The 14,710-nt window shown below is 46.3% G+C and overlaps 1 protein-coding gene across 1 annotated transcript in view; it reads right to left on the bottom strand.

Moving 5' to 3' along the window:
* The window catches only part of LOC144755781 (uncharacterized), a 548,432-nt gene that overhangs the window by 69,760 nt on the left and 463,962 nt on the right, over window positions 1-14,710 (bottom strand). Inside the window, exon 10 of the mRNA XM_078645019.1 lies at window positions 3,522-3,609. Within this exon, the coding sequence (XP_078501145.1) occupies window positions 3,522-3,609 (88 nt within the window). The remainder of the gene's footprint in view (window positions 1-3,521; window positions 3,610-14,710) is intronic.

Here is a 14,710-nt window from a genome sequence, read left to right as displayed (position 1 = left end):
CCAGGAAGGCCGCTTGCTGGGTCAGGCGCTCAGGCAGCACAAGACGTGGACCTCTCAAGAGGCAGCCTCCTGCTGAAACTGACAACTCATTTCGCACTTGATATAGCGCCTTTAGCGTGGCCTGCGCTTCTGGGGTGCGGAACGAGGTTGGGCTTTGAAGGGGGTTCCAGTCTCCTGAGGCAAGGGCCTGGATTGCGATCTGGAGACAGTCGTCGTCTTTCGTGGCTCCTATTACTTCATCCAGGGAAATCGGGAGGGGTTGAGACCTCTCAATGATCATACTGACGAACTCTTCTGTGGCCGTAGCTTCGGCTGCTTCCGGCTCTGTGAGGGGACGAGCGTGTCGAGACAAGAAGTCGGACGGGTTCCGAGTGCCTGGGCGGTACTCAACAGTAAACTGGAATTCTTGAAGTTGTAGTACCCACTTCTCTATCCGAGGTGGAGGACTTGATGATGATCCTTGGAACAGAGGGATGAGGGGCTTGTGATCTGTGATCACCACAAAGGGGTGTCCGTTCAGGTAGATGTGGAAGTGGCGGCACCCCCATAGGATCGCGATGGCCTCCTTTTCGATTTGCGAGTAGCGCTGCTCTGTAGGTGTGAGGGTTCTGCTTGCGTAGGCGACGGGGCCCATTCGCCGCAGGCTTGCTGTTGAGCTAGAACAGCCCCAAGACCTGTTGGGCTGGCATCTACCACCAGTTGCGACTCATGCCGGGGGTCAAAGTACGCCAGGGTTGTGTCTGCGGAGAGTGCGGTTTTAGTTTTCCGGAATGCCTCCTCCTCCGGTGCTGCTTCCCACACCCAGTAGCTGGTGGTGTTGGTGAGGTCACAGAGGGGTCCGGTCAGGCCCGACAAGTTTTTGATGAAACGCCCGCAGTACGTGACCATGCCCAGGAAGCTGTGGACACCAGTCACTGACGTTGGAGCGGGGGCGTCTTGAATGTCCTTCACCTTGTCCTGGTCTGGGCCTATCCCTTGGTCGGAGAACCGGTATCCAAAAAAACTGATGTCCCTGCGTAGGAACTCACATTTCTCATGGTGGAGGGTCTTTTAGACACCCGATCCCATCGAATAGGTTAGTGTAGCCTTGCAGCAGGTGGTCAAGGTCATTGGCCCGGACTGTGAGGGCGAAGTGGATCAGACTGAGTTCTTGCGCCATATTACAACGCAGCAGGAATCCTGAGCCCTCTTGTGAAACGTACACTTTGGCACATTGGCTGGCAGCATCATGGGAGAGCTCGGCCTGGAACACTCCGCACAGCCGAAGTGGATGCCTGGTGCCATAGGCGTAGACCTGCACTCGGGTGGGGCGAAGCGTCGGAGGGTTCGGCAAGGCTCTGTATACGCTGGCAGCCATGAGGTTGATGGTGGCCCCCGTGTCGATTAGTGCAGCCACTGCCTGGTCCTGCACATTGACGGTGCACATCGGCGCTGCAGGTTGCGCAGCTGAGAGGGTGTTCAGCATTCTGACCACATGGACGGTGGCTGTGTCGGCTTCATCGTTGTTCATGTCACTGCTGGCAGAACTGCTGGGAGTCAGTTCCACTGCTCGCACTCTCCGTGGTGGGCCGTTTTGCTTCCTCCTCGGCACTGACCGGCACACTTTTGAGAAGTGGTTCACTTTCCCGCACGTGCTGCAGGTTTTGCTTTGCGCTGGGCAGGCTCCATCATGGGGTGTGGGGCCGCCACACCATCCGCAAGGGCGGCCGCGTGAAGATTGGGCGGACCTGGATTACGATTGCCTGGAGGATTTTGGGCGCGTCTCTGCTGAGTCGGCCTGAATAGCGCACACCGGTTCCGTCTTGACAGAGGTGGCAGGTTCAGGGTCAATATGCGCAGCTCTGGCCTTCGACAGTTCTTTGGAGCGTCCGAGTGTCAAGATATCCATCATTGGCATGTTGTTCTCCTGCAGAACATGTTCTTATAGATTCGAGGAACTTCATCGTCTTCATCCGGGAGGGTGCACGTGCCCCTGAGCTCCTTCAACCTTGCGTAGAACACATCCACCGATTCTTCCGGAAGCTGGAGGCTTGACGGAGCAAGAACCGCTCATAGTCGGGGCTGGCGAACGGCTCAAATTACGCGGTAATGGCGTCGCGCATTGAGGCGTAGTTTCTGGGTGGACCACCTTCTCTGACTCTCTTCGGGCGTGTCAGGCTTATGCTGGTGGCCGGGTGTGAAGGTAGGGGGCGGGACCCAAGAGGAGGTCCACGGGTGGCAGCCAGCGGAAGTTGCGACCGTCAGGCGGCGTGGCAGGTGAATTTGGTGGGAGTACACAGCGGCTGGGGCGCCTCGTGGAGCGCGTGGCAGTATCAGTGGGCGCCCTGCAGGAGAGGAACAGGGCACTAATGTGGCAGCTGAGCCAGAGGTGAGGCAGGCTAGGCCCACTGCAGTGCTAGCATACAGGCACAGTCTATGATGTACTCCACTGGCTGGTGGCAGGCCAGGGCGTGCAGAGTGCTGATCAAAGTTCGCAATATCGTCCCTCAGAGCCCCTGAGGCAGCGTGGGGCACATGCGGCGTGTACTTGCAGCGCCTGATCACTTGTGTGCTAAATCGCACTCACCGGGAGCTCCGGGGCCAGGCACAGGGCCGGAAAACAGCGTGGCGTACTGCCGGGCACGCGTGCATGTGCGGCCGGCGTGCAGATCGTCGGACTCGGGGCGGGGCGGGCCGTCCACGGCCGAGTGCCGGTGCGGGGAAAGGAGCAGGCAGGACATGGCGTAGGAGCCGTAAGGAGCAAACCAGGTGTATGGAGGCACACGCGCCTACAATGCTGAGCGCGGTCTCCCCAGCGGCGTGCAGCACGTGGGGGAAGGCGCTGCTGGATCGGAGCAGGCTGACCGGGATTCACGGTGGAGGTGCTCCCGCGACGATCGTACTGGAGGTAGGCGCGGGGTCCGTGGATGAGGTGCGGCGGGGTGGCGCGACCACCTCATCGCCAGTGTAGTGTTGTGGGGTCAGGACCAACAACAGAGGGACACAGACACACGGAGTTGCAATAGTGGCCAGCAACATACTCAAGCCACGCCCAGAGCCCTGGGCTATTTATTAACATACATATGCACGGCCCGCGCAGGTGCTGGGCCAGCTCACTGTCATTATGTTCTCAGGGTCACCGGTGGCTGTTCCCCTACAGTGTGTGCTGGTTGGATGAGCCCGTCCTGCGGGCAACATTACAGGTGTCTGCAGGGAGCGACCCCAGAAACGCCCACTTGACACAATGCACAAACAGCAGCAAAACGTAGGTTTTACTCTGCGAAAAGCACCTTTTGTAATGGATAGTAAATGCCATGTGTCGCTTTGTGCGACTTTGCAGCGCTTTGCTGCTGCACCTAGCCTTTGTAAATCTGAGCTTTGATTTCCGGCCAGTTGATGTGCTGTAGCAACCTGTGTTGCTTTGAATCCCAGCTCCAGGATGTCTGAATTTCACGCCCCAAGAATCTAATGAGCACTCGCATTTAAAACAACCTTTCAAGGGAACTCAGAAGATGTTGATTAAAAATACCAAAACAACTTACCGATTACATGCAATCAAAAGGGAAATCAGCAGAATGAGCAACACACTGCCAAGTACACATGAAATCACCACAACAGCTAGCAGAGAACCTGGAATATAAAATTAAAAAAAGTTTCTTAGATAAACATAAGACAACGTTTAGATGTTCATAAGTTAGCATCCAGAAAGTATTGCTCTAGTTAAATGTAAAATAATAATAATAATGTCTTACATTGGCGCATGAAATTGTATTTTTTAGGAGCTGAAGTTAGAGATGAAACTGGTATAGAAGCACAGTTCTACCGAGAAGATGTAGTAGGCAGGTGGGGCACGTGTTGTACAGTGCTAGTTATTTAACCACATTTCGAAATTCCTTTTGCTAGTAGAATTACTTTGGATAGGAATTTTAAAGAATTACCGTGATACTTCAAAGAGCACTACCACAGTAAAAGATAGGAATCAAATTGTTACCTACTCTTGTAAACGACCTGTAGGGGTATTTTTAGGCTGTGCCCAATATTCAGCACTTTATTGTACTTCACTTAGATCTGTGCTAGGCCCGGATGACATTTTGCATACATCTTGATTATTGAGTTTTCCTTTTGGATTACTGTACTTTTTTATTTTTCTTATGTTTTTTTCCATACTTTTCACACAGGAGAGACTGGTTAGAGATTATACTATTTGGACTTTTGTATGTATGGGCTTACCCTGCTTACAGTTTTTTTGCAGATAGTCACCCAAGCCAGTTTGCATAATACGCATAATTTTAATGAAAATAATAATACATTTTTCCCTTGGAAAAAGTACACCTACCCCTAGTTTGAACTATGCAAGCGGTACATACATACATGTTTATTTAGCAACAAATTACCAACTTTTTAAGCAATGTTTCTCTGTCGCTTTTCACTTTGTGGCAAGTGGCTCTGAGAAGAAAGTTAAGGTAAAAAGACATTCTGCCATCTTAGATCAATCCATTTCGGAAGGAAACTTGAAAAAAATGCAACCAGCCAGGAAGAGGTGGGATACCAGTAAAGTTTGCATGATACACGCACACGGGAAGTGGAGGACCCTTATGAAAACTCAATGGAGAAGAACCACTAAATTGCCCTCCATAAGACTAGTAATCTGACTGGGGAAAACTGAATATGGCTCAAGAGGACCAAAAAGTGCAGAGACTCTTCAAAAATGTGCAGACCCAGCAAGGACCGAAATATAATGATGATCATCATAATCTTCATCACTAAAATATAAAAACCAGGTGAGATAGTACAAGGTGAGTCCTAGCTAGGATCAATGGTTCGAGCCAGTTTTGAAAACACAGCAGTTATGACAACTGGAAACTGATTTACTATCTAAGCAGTAAGTTAGGGTAGTACAAATGCTGAGACTAGAGTACAACGTCTGGCCTGGATCAGTAGAGAAATCAGGCTTGGAAGAAGACAGTTAAGAAAGCAAGTTTCCACCTCCCTAAATCTGGAAACATGCAGAAGTCAACTCCTATCAAAGAAACCATTGGCAGGCCCTAGCAAACTTAAAAACTACTGATCAATCGCTCTGTTCCCGTTCCCAGTCAAATAATTAGAAACAACTATCAAGCAAACACTCTCCTCACATTTGGAAAGAACCTCCCACTCAACTCCTGCCAATCTGGATTCCGCAGCAATCAAAGCACTGAGATAACGGCATTGCAATATTTCATGAAAGAAAGCATGTCTTGTGTCGTGTGTATGATACTTCCTACATGTCAGGATCTATTTTGAAACAACACTCATTATGATAATATGTGTGTGTAATCAATTTACAACCGGATTCCAATTTGGGAGCGACTCATACAAATTGAATGTTTTATAAAAAGCAAGACATTTCCAATTTATTGTTGAGCCCTAAGGGCATCAAAGTCTGTATTTTTTTAATCAAAAGACTTCCCTCTTGAGGAGGGTTTTTGAATTGTCAGTATCCGGAGATCGTGGGACTTGTTCAATTATTTGGAATTCGATTTGAGCAATTGAATGCCGTTGTTCTACCCAATGGGCTGCCAAACTCGAGGTGGTGCTTTTGTTACAAATTCTGCTTTTGTGCTCGGATAACCGAATCTTCATCTTCCTCTCCGTTTTGCCCACGTACAGAAGCCCACATGGGCATTTGATCATGTAAACAAAGTGCTCAGAATTACAGTTGGTACTACTTCGCAGTTTAATTTTAGCCCCTGTCCTTGGGTGTAGTAAAGTATCTCCTGGGATTACATTGTTGCAGTTCTTGCGATTCCAACATTTGCTTGTACCTCTTCCTGGTGATGCAGATTCAGTTGATGCTAAGTCTTTCTTCATAGAAAGCAGTTCTTTCAGATGTTGTGCTCGAGTAAAGGCGAACAGAGGTTTTTCTTGGAATAAAACTCCAAAATCAGTTTCTGTCTCTAGAATCTCCCAACGTTTAGAAATTATCCGTTTAATATCTTGTGATGCTGTGGAATATTTTGAAATGAACACCATTCGCTTATTGGGTTTCTTCTGTTTCTTGACCAGTAATTTCTGCCTTGGTATCACTTTAACTTTCTCCAATTAAATGTCTAAAAGTTTTTCAGGATATCCCCTGCTCATGTAATTTAGTTTTTGTACTTGAAAGGTTTCTTCGCAAACTTTATCATTGGATGAAATTCGTTTTGCTCTGAAAAACTGTGAAATTGGTAATTTGTTTATCAATGATGGAGGATGAAAACTACTATACAACAGAGCATTGTTTTTGTCTGTGGGTTTTTTAAACACTCTAGTTGAAATGTGCCCAGCTTCTAATTCAATCCATATGTCAAGAAAAGATAATGATGTTTTGTTGATGTGATATGTAAATTGAATTCTAGGATCTACTAATTTCAAAGTTTGAATGTTTGACATCAACGAGGACTCAGAATTCTTCCAGATTAGGAAAATATCATCTATAAACCTACGGAAAAAGACCAAACCTTCTTTCCACACCTCATCTGATAGTATGTAGTCGTTCTCAATTTTAGCCATGAACGTATTCGCGTAGGCAGGTGCTCCTGGAAAACCCATGGAGGTTCAATTCAGCTGTATGTAGTATCTACCATCCCGTGTGAAGTAGCTGTTTTGGAGACAAAACTCCAATAGCTGTATGATGAAACGTTTGGGTGCTTCAGAATTTTCTTCTCGCAACAGTGCCCATTCGACAGCTTCCAATCCATTGGCATGGGGAATCGATGTGTATAGTGCGACCACATCTATGGTGCACAGGATCCAATCTTCTGAACCTGCTTCTTGGATGCAATGTAAACTGCGCAAAAAATCACTTCTTAAAACGCCATATATATTGTTGTGTTTGAGACACGTTCTGTACCTTTTTGACTGTAAAATTCTGAATCCATCATCACTAACCCTCCTACTTAGTCAGCCTTTTGGAATGTGATTAATGAATTTTGAGCTACTTCACGTGGGATGGTAGATAATACATACAGCTGAATGGAACCTCCATGGGTTTTCCAGGAGCACCTGCCTACGCGAATACGTTCATGGCTAAATTTGAGAACGACTACATACTATCAGATGAGGTGTGGAAAGAAGGTTTGGTCTTTTTCCGTAGGTTTATAGATGATATTTTCCTAATCTGGAAGAATTCTGAGTCCTCGTTGATGTCAAACATTCAAACTTTGAAATTAGTAGATCCTAGAATTCAATTTACATATCACATCAACAAAACATCATTATCTTTTCTTGACGTAAGGATTGAATTAGAAGCTGGGCACATTTCAACTAATTGAACAAGTCCCACGATCTCCGGGTACTGACAATTCAAAAACCCTCCTCAAGAGGGAAGTCTTTTGGATTAAAAAATTACAGACTTTGATGCCCTTAGGGCTCAACGATAATTTGGAAATGTCTTGCTTTTTATAAAACATTCAATTTGTATGAGTCGCTCCCAAATTGGAATCCGGTTGTAAATTGATTACACACACATATTATCATAATCAGTGTTGTTTAAAAATAGATCCTGACATGTAGGAAGTATCATACATACGACACAAGACATGCTTTCTTTCATGAAATATTGCAATGCAGTGATTCACAATTTGGTTTACAAGAGGATGTTGCAATGTTTATGTAAAAATTCACACATGCGGTGATTAATTGTGTGGGTGTGGATGACATTCACCGTATATAATTTTAACGTTTATCTTTTTCTTTTTGTTTTGATTTTTCAATAGAGAACTTTATTTATGTTTCTTGAGCATCGCGTTCCGCTGCAGTATGAGGTGTCGAAGGTAGTCTTTTCACTATGTTCGTGCTGCGTGACACATCATCGTGTAACATAGTGTATAGGAGCGTCGGGATGTTGTTTTCCTTAAGGCGGGTAGTCGGCTTAATCTATGGATTACGGAAGGTTACGTGAGGTGAGTGTATATAGTGGTTTAGATCGAGACTTGTGTGTCAGCCAGGAACGGTATCTAATGGGCGTTTTTGTCGAATCGTAGTACTTCGAGACTCCTTGATGCGAGTGCGGTAGGAATCCTGTTATCCCCGCGGACATTATCGACATCGGCAGTTGAGGTGAGTGAAAGAGTTGAATCGAACTGCTGTAGATTTATGCTCACACAAAGCCAGTATTAATGCTTCTGACTTTGAACTTTTTAGGGTGGTGTAGTGTGATCACGCTATTTGTGATTCGGACTGTGGTTGGAAAAGACCAGGAATTTCCAGACCGTGAATTACATCTTTAGGTGAGGTTCATTGTGTTCAGGTCTTGACTATGATCTCTTATGAAGTGAGGAATGTATTGAGTGTGGAATTCTGTTTCATCACAGGGTTCGACACGTTGAATCACTATTCTAGATTAGGATTGATTTTGTCCATTTTAAGGTCAGTTTACTAGTCAGTGTTGCATATTAACTTCTCGTCACTGAACAGGAGAGGTTGTGATACTTCATTGTCTCATCCACAGAATCGCTAGTTAGGCAGTCGCAGCATTCGACGCATATACTGAAAGTTCACGTATGTGGAATCACTTGGTAGGTCACAGTGAATTAGTTTGGTGTATTTTCAGTTTAGGTATTTCTTTTGGAGGCATTGTTCTAATATGTTGTCATTTGACAGATTAACTGAAAAGAATTTCGTCCAGTACTTCGTTAGTGACGTTGTTATTTTCTACACTTTAGACACAGGTGGTGAAGGTAGCACCATTGACACTGTCATGAATATGTGTGTTTGTAATTAAAATTTTTGACTGAAATCCTTTGAACATTGTTTGAAAATGTTTCCTTGTTTTGTTTTTTCCAACAGAAAACCCCTGAAGAAGGGACCGAGTGTCCCGAAATGCATTGGGTTATATTTTATTTGGAAATGTATAATTTGGAATATTAATGTATTGTCATGTTAAGATTTGGTCTATGATTTTTGAAATGTTTGTGAATACACAATGAAAATGAGTTGATGTTTTCTCAAAAAAATGGTTATGCCAAGTAAAATGTTTAAATGACTTGAACATTAGTCTTATATTGTTGGTGCGTGTTGGAGTCCCAGCCGCCGTTTTTGGGGTTGGGCCACTTTCATTGTTTGATACATATGCTGAGCAGGCATAATTCCAACACTGCATACATACCTTGTAAACACTAGATTAGTGTAGTACCAGAGTGCGCTTCCTCACCTACATTCACCTGTGTTGAGCATCAGGCAGTTGTCCTTCATCCAGTTGGCTACGTCTGGCATGCAGTTATGGAAGTTGGTGTTGGTGGTATCTTCGAAGAGGGGAGGATACGTTTTGTGTCATTGGTGTAGGATATGATGTTGAGTCCTTGGGTTTTGGCGATACTGACCAGAGGTGTTGAAGAGGGTTTTGCTGAGCGAAGATCCTTGAGGTACTCCACAGATGATTTCCTTGGGTTCGCAGGTGAAGGGAGGGAAGCCAGACATTTTGTGTGCTTCTGCTGAGGAAAGAGGCGATGCAACTGAGAGTTGCTGCGCAGCCTTGTAATGAGTGTGTGGTGTGAGACCGTGTCCAAGGCTGCTAAGAGGTCTAGAAGAATCGGAGCCGCAGCATATCCTCTGTCGAGTAGGGCTTGGATGTCGTTGGTGGCCGTTATCTCAGTGCTTTGATTGCTGCGGAATCCAGATTGGCAGGAGTTGAGTGGGAGGTTCCTTCCAAATGTGAGGAGAGTGTTTGCTTGATAGTTTTTTTCTAATTAATTGACTGGGAACGGGAACAGAGCGATCGATCAGTAGTTGTTGAGTTTGCTAGGGCCTGCCAATGGTTTCTTTGATAGGAGTTGACTCATGCATGTTTCCAGATTTCGGGAGGTGGAAATTTGCTTCCTTAACTGTCTTCTTCCAAGCCTGATTTCTCTACTGATCCAGGCCAGACTTTGTACTCTAGTCTCAGCATTTGTACTACCCTAACTTCCTGCTTAGATAGTAAATCAGTTTCCAGTTGTCATAACTGCTGTGTTTTCAAAACTGGCTCGAACTATTGATCCTAGCTAGGACTCACCTTGAACTATCTCACCTGGTTTTTATATGTTAGTGATGAAGATTATGATGATCATCATTATATTTCGGTCCCTGCTGGGTCTGCACATTTTCTGAAGAGTCTCTGCACTTTTTGGTCCTCTTGAGCCATATTCAGTTTTCCCCAGTCAGATCACTAGTCTTATGGAGGGCAATTTAGTGGTTCTTCTCCATTGAGTTCTCATAAGGGTCCTCCACTTCCCGTGTGCGTGTATCATGCAAACTTTACTGGTATCCCACCTCTTCCTGGCTGGTTGCATTTATTTCAAGTTTCCTTCCGAAATGGATTGATCTAAGATGGCAGAATGTCTTTTTACCTTAACTTTTTTCTCAGAGCCACTTGACACAAAGTGAAAAGCAACAGAGAAACATTGCCTAAAAAGTTGTTAATTTGTTGCTAAATAAACATGTATGTATGTACCGCTTGCATAATTCAAACTAGGGGTAGGTGTACTTTTTTCCAAGGGAAATATGTATTATTATTTTCATTAAAAGTATGCGTATTATGCAAACTGGCTTGGACCTCCTTTATGCTACACTTAAGCAGATGCAGGGGGAAGCTAGAGTGGAGAGTAAAAGATCTAAGCAAGCCAATAAGAAAATTCAAAATTCTCTAAGCAAGATGAACAAATTGTATGCGGAGATGGCGGGAAGGGTCACAGAAGTGGAGGAGAGGACAGGAAAATTGGAAGATGAGGTGACACGTTGGCAAGAGTTTAGAGAGGCCCAGGAGAAGACGAAAGAAGACATGCAATGGAAACTTGAGGATTTTGAAAACAGACAGAGGCGCAATAACATTAGACTCTTGGGCATCCCGGAGGGGCAGAGGGGCAAGATCCCCGGTCCTTTGTAGTCACACTTTTTAAGGAGGCATTTCCGGAGATTGTGAAAATGAATTGGGATGTAGAGGTCCAGCGGGCACATAGGTATCCTCTAACACAGAAGATGTCTTACGGCGCCGCACAGAGAAATAGGCCTAGAGCCATTTTGGTGTTTGTGGGGAACTTCCTTGCCAGGCAGGACATCATGGATAGTGCTAAACCTCAGGATCGTCGAACCTTTAAAGAAATAACTTTCTTCGCACGCCCGGATTTCTGCCACGTCACCGTGGAAAGGAGGTGGAGGTTAAGGCAGATGATTGACCCTTTCCAAAAACTAGGATGCGAGGCATATCTGTTATTCCCTGCAAGGCTTAAAATGTTATTAGACGGACAGACAAGGATGTTTTTCTCAGAGGTCAAGGCACAGGCTTTCCTGGATGAGCTGAAGGAGAAAAGGAGTCGCGGAGGAAGTCGGACCGGTGTACAAGTTCCATGATAAAACTAGAAACTATGATGCATAGCCAAAGTCATGCTATGTCATGCTATGCAGGGAAACAGACTGCGATTTCAGATTGAGATTGATGTTTTTTTCTTTTTCTTTTGTTTTCAATAGGGTAGAACGGCACTGTTTAAAATGTAAGGGAGATTTAGTAGGGAGGGAGAGGGACGCGACACTCTAGGGGCTAGGAAGCAGTCACACATAGGTCAGGACTGACCTATTTGCCTGTAAAGGGGTGGGGTGAAGGGGAGGGGACCCGGTGGGGTACAGGACATGGGGTAAGCGGAGGACAGTGCTGGGTCAGGGACATTGAAGTAAATTGGAGATCTATTCAAGTAGTTGTAGTATGTGGAGTGAGGAAGGGAATGCCAGCAAGATCAAAAATTTGTATAAATGGGCACTAACATTAAGATTTTGTCGCTAAATGTGTGCAGACTCAATGACAGGAATAAAAGACAGAAGGTCGCAATGTTGCTAAAGAACACATGCGCAGATTTTATATTTCTGCAGGAGACTCACATAGAGGGAACTAAGTCCTTCCTACTGGAGCAATTAGGGTTTTGGTTGTTAGTTTATTCAAGGGTGCTAAGAACAGGGGGGTGGCCATCTTAACTAGATTGTATGATATTCAGATAAGGAAAATATTAGAGGACCAATGGGGAAGATGGGCATTGATTGAATGTAGGATTGGGGAGGAGTGGGTCACACTGGGCTCGATCTATGGTTCGACTGAGGATGATCCAGAATTGTTTGACTTTCTGGATACAGAATTGGCCACATGGGCGCAGAAGGTCATACTTGCAGGAGATTTTAACATCAATGGGGCAACAGGGCTAGGAATGAACATTAAGTGGCAATATCAAGGCAGGAAAAAGGGGCTAGGGGCGCTTCCTCATGCCCTTCTTATCTCTTATTCATCTGAGGATTTAACAGCCATACAGGGCCATTGGTCGTTGCCCGATTCCATCATTAGCCACATCTCCTCTCTTGGCCTTGCTCCTCCATCCCCCCATTTCCCTTCCTCTCATCTGACCCCCTCGACGCAGTTCTTTCCTGATTCTGGCTCCTTATCTTCCTCCCCTCCTATGTCTATCATCCTGCTCAACACCAGGTCAGCGGTCAGACACCATCAGGAGCTGGTTGTGCTGCTCGACTCTCACAAGCCTGGCATGCTATTTTTAACCGAAACCTGGTTCTGTGAGTCCTCTTTGCCCCCTCTTCTGGCTGCTCTCACCCCCTCCTATGTGGCTCTCCGTGCAGACCGCCCGGCGGGCAAGACAGGGGGTGGCGTGGCTCTCATTGCCCGGTCAGAGTATAATTTCCAACTTCTTCCCTCCCCTCTTATTACTCCCACTGAGCATCTTGTGGTCCGCTCTCTTACTTTTTCTCCCCCGCTCACTTGTTTATTAATGTACCGTCCGCCCCAGTTCTCCCACCTGTTCATGCCAGCCCTTCAGGACTTATTGGCCACCTTGGCGGTCAATTATGCCTCAGTCCTAGTGTTAGGGGACTTTAATTATTGGCCCACGGACCCCCTTGAGTGTACTTCCTCAAAGCAGTTTACAGAATCACTTCAATCCCTGAATTTTGTTTCTCACATACAAGTTCCCACGCACATACACGGACATGTACTAGACCAGGTTTGGTCTCTTAATATTTCCGTTTCTTCTATGTCCGTGTCCCCATGTCCCTGGTCAGATCACGCTCTAATCTCCTTCTCCCTCCACCTTAACCCTGTAGCAAAGGTCTCACTTGCCAAAAACACCTGGGCGCGGAATTGGAACCGTGTCGACCTCCCTCTGTTATCATCTTCCCTCCTGAACTCTTCACCTAACCTGGTGGGCTTATCTTCCTCATCTCAAGCCACCTCCATTAACACCTGGCTTGCTGGAGGCTGTGACTCGGTAGCCCCCTTACGTCGGATCTCAACTAGACGGCCTAAGGAATCAAATCGGTGGTTCAGTGAAGATCTGAAGGAAAAAAAGCTGACCCTTCGGCAGGCTGAGAGGCAATGGAGAAGGGACTATTGTCCTTTACTGAAAACCCACTATACCACACTATTAGGTTACTATAAAAGAGCCATACTAGGTGCCAAAACTGCCTACTTCTCAGCAAAAATATTGGTGGCGGAGAATAAACCCAGGGAGATTTTTACAATTATTCACGACCTAGCCTTCTCTGACAGGGCTACACTTAAACCTCCCCCTACCCAGTCCTTGTGTGATTCTTTGAATTCTTATTTTCTGGAAAAAATTATTAACATCAAAGTCAATATTCCACCCCCCCTCCCTTGCTTTTGTTGAACCCTTTCCCCCGACTGCCCAGTGCTGCCTTTCTTCGATCCCCCCTCTCACCGAAGAAGTTTTCTTGGCTATACTCCCTAAAGTAAAGTCAGGCTCTCCGGCGGACATCTGCCCGGCCCGTATTCTTCAACAGATTTATTCTGTCTGCACTAAGCCCCCGATTACTTTTCTTAACAGTTCCCTTGCCCAGGGGGTTGTGATCCCAGCACTTAAATCTGCCACAATAGTGCCTATCCTGAAGAAGCCTGGTGCGGATCCTTCCGCCCCAGTTAATTATCGCCCTATTTCACTGTTGCCCCGTAACATCGGTACTCAGCGCCCATGTAGCAGTGAATGGGGGCCTAGCGTCTCGCCAGGCAGGCTTCCGGCCTAGGCACTCCACCGAGTCCGTTGTGGTGTCGGTCCTGGACAACCTCAGGGAGGGCATGGACCAAAACAAACACCAGGCCCTGGTGCTCCTCGATCTCTCCGCCGCTTTTGACACGGTGGACCATTCCATCTTGCTTTCACGTGTCAGAGCGGCGGGAATCGGGGGCTCGGCCTTGGTCTGGCTATCGTCCTTCCTGAGGGACCGCACCCAGGCGGTCCGGTTGGGGGATTTCTCGGCCACCCCACTTAAGGTCACATGTGGTGTTCCCCAGGGTTCTTCTCTTTCTCCTCTTTTGTTTAATCTTTATATCTATCCCTTAATCTTCGCGCTCCAGCAGCTGGAGGTCACCGTTTATAATTATGCGGATGACCTCCAGCTCATCTTTCACCTATCTTCTTCTTCCCATTCTATTTCCAACTTTCAGACTACTATGATTTTTATTAGGGACTGGATGAACCACAACCATTTGAAGTTGAACCCGGATAAAACTGAGTTGGTTCTCACGGGTGGTTCTTCCAGTCCCTGGAACTCTTTATTTTGGCCTTCTTCCTTTGGTCCCCCTCCCACTCCCTCTCCCTCAGTCAAGACTTTAGGCATCAAAATTAACAATCATCTTACCCCCCACTTACAAATTAGCTCTGTTGTTTCTTCCTGTTTTCTTACCCTTCGCACTATTCGTGCTGTTTCTCGTTTCTTTTCTCCCCTGGCA

Source organism: Lissotriton helveticus, chromosome 5_1, assembly GCF_964261635.1.
Source record: "Lissotriton helveticus chromosome 5_1, aLisHel1.1, whole genome shotgun sequence".
Lineage (NCBI taxonomy): Eukaryota > Metazoa > Chordata > Amphibia > Caudata > Salamandridae > Lissotriton > Lissotriton helveticus.
This window is presented reverse-complemented; position numbering and strand designations above follow the sequence as displayed.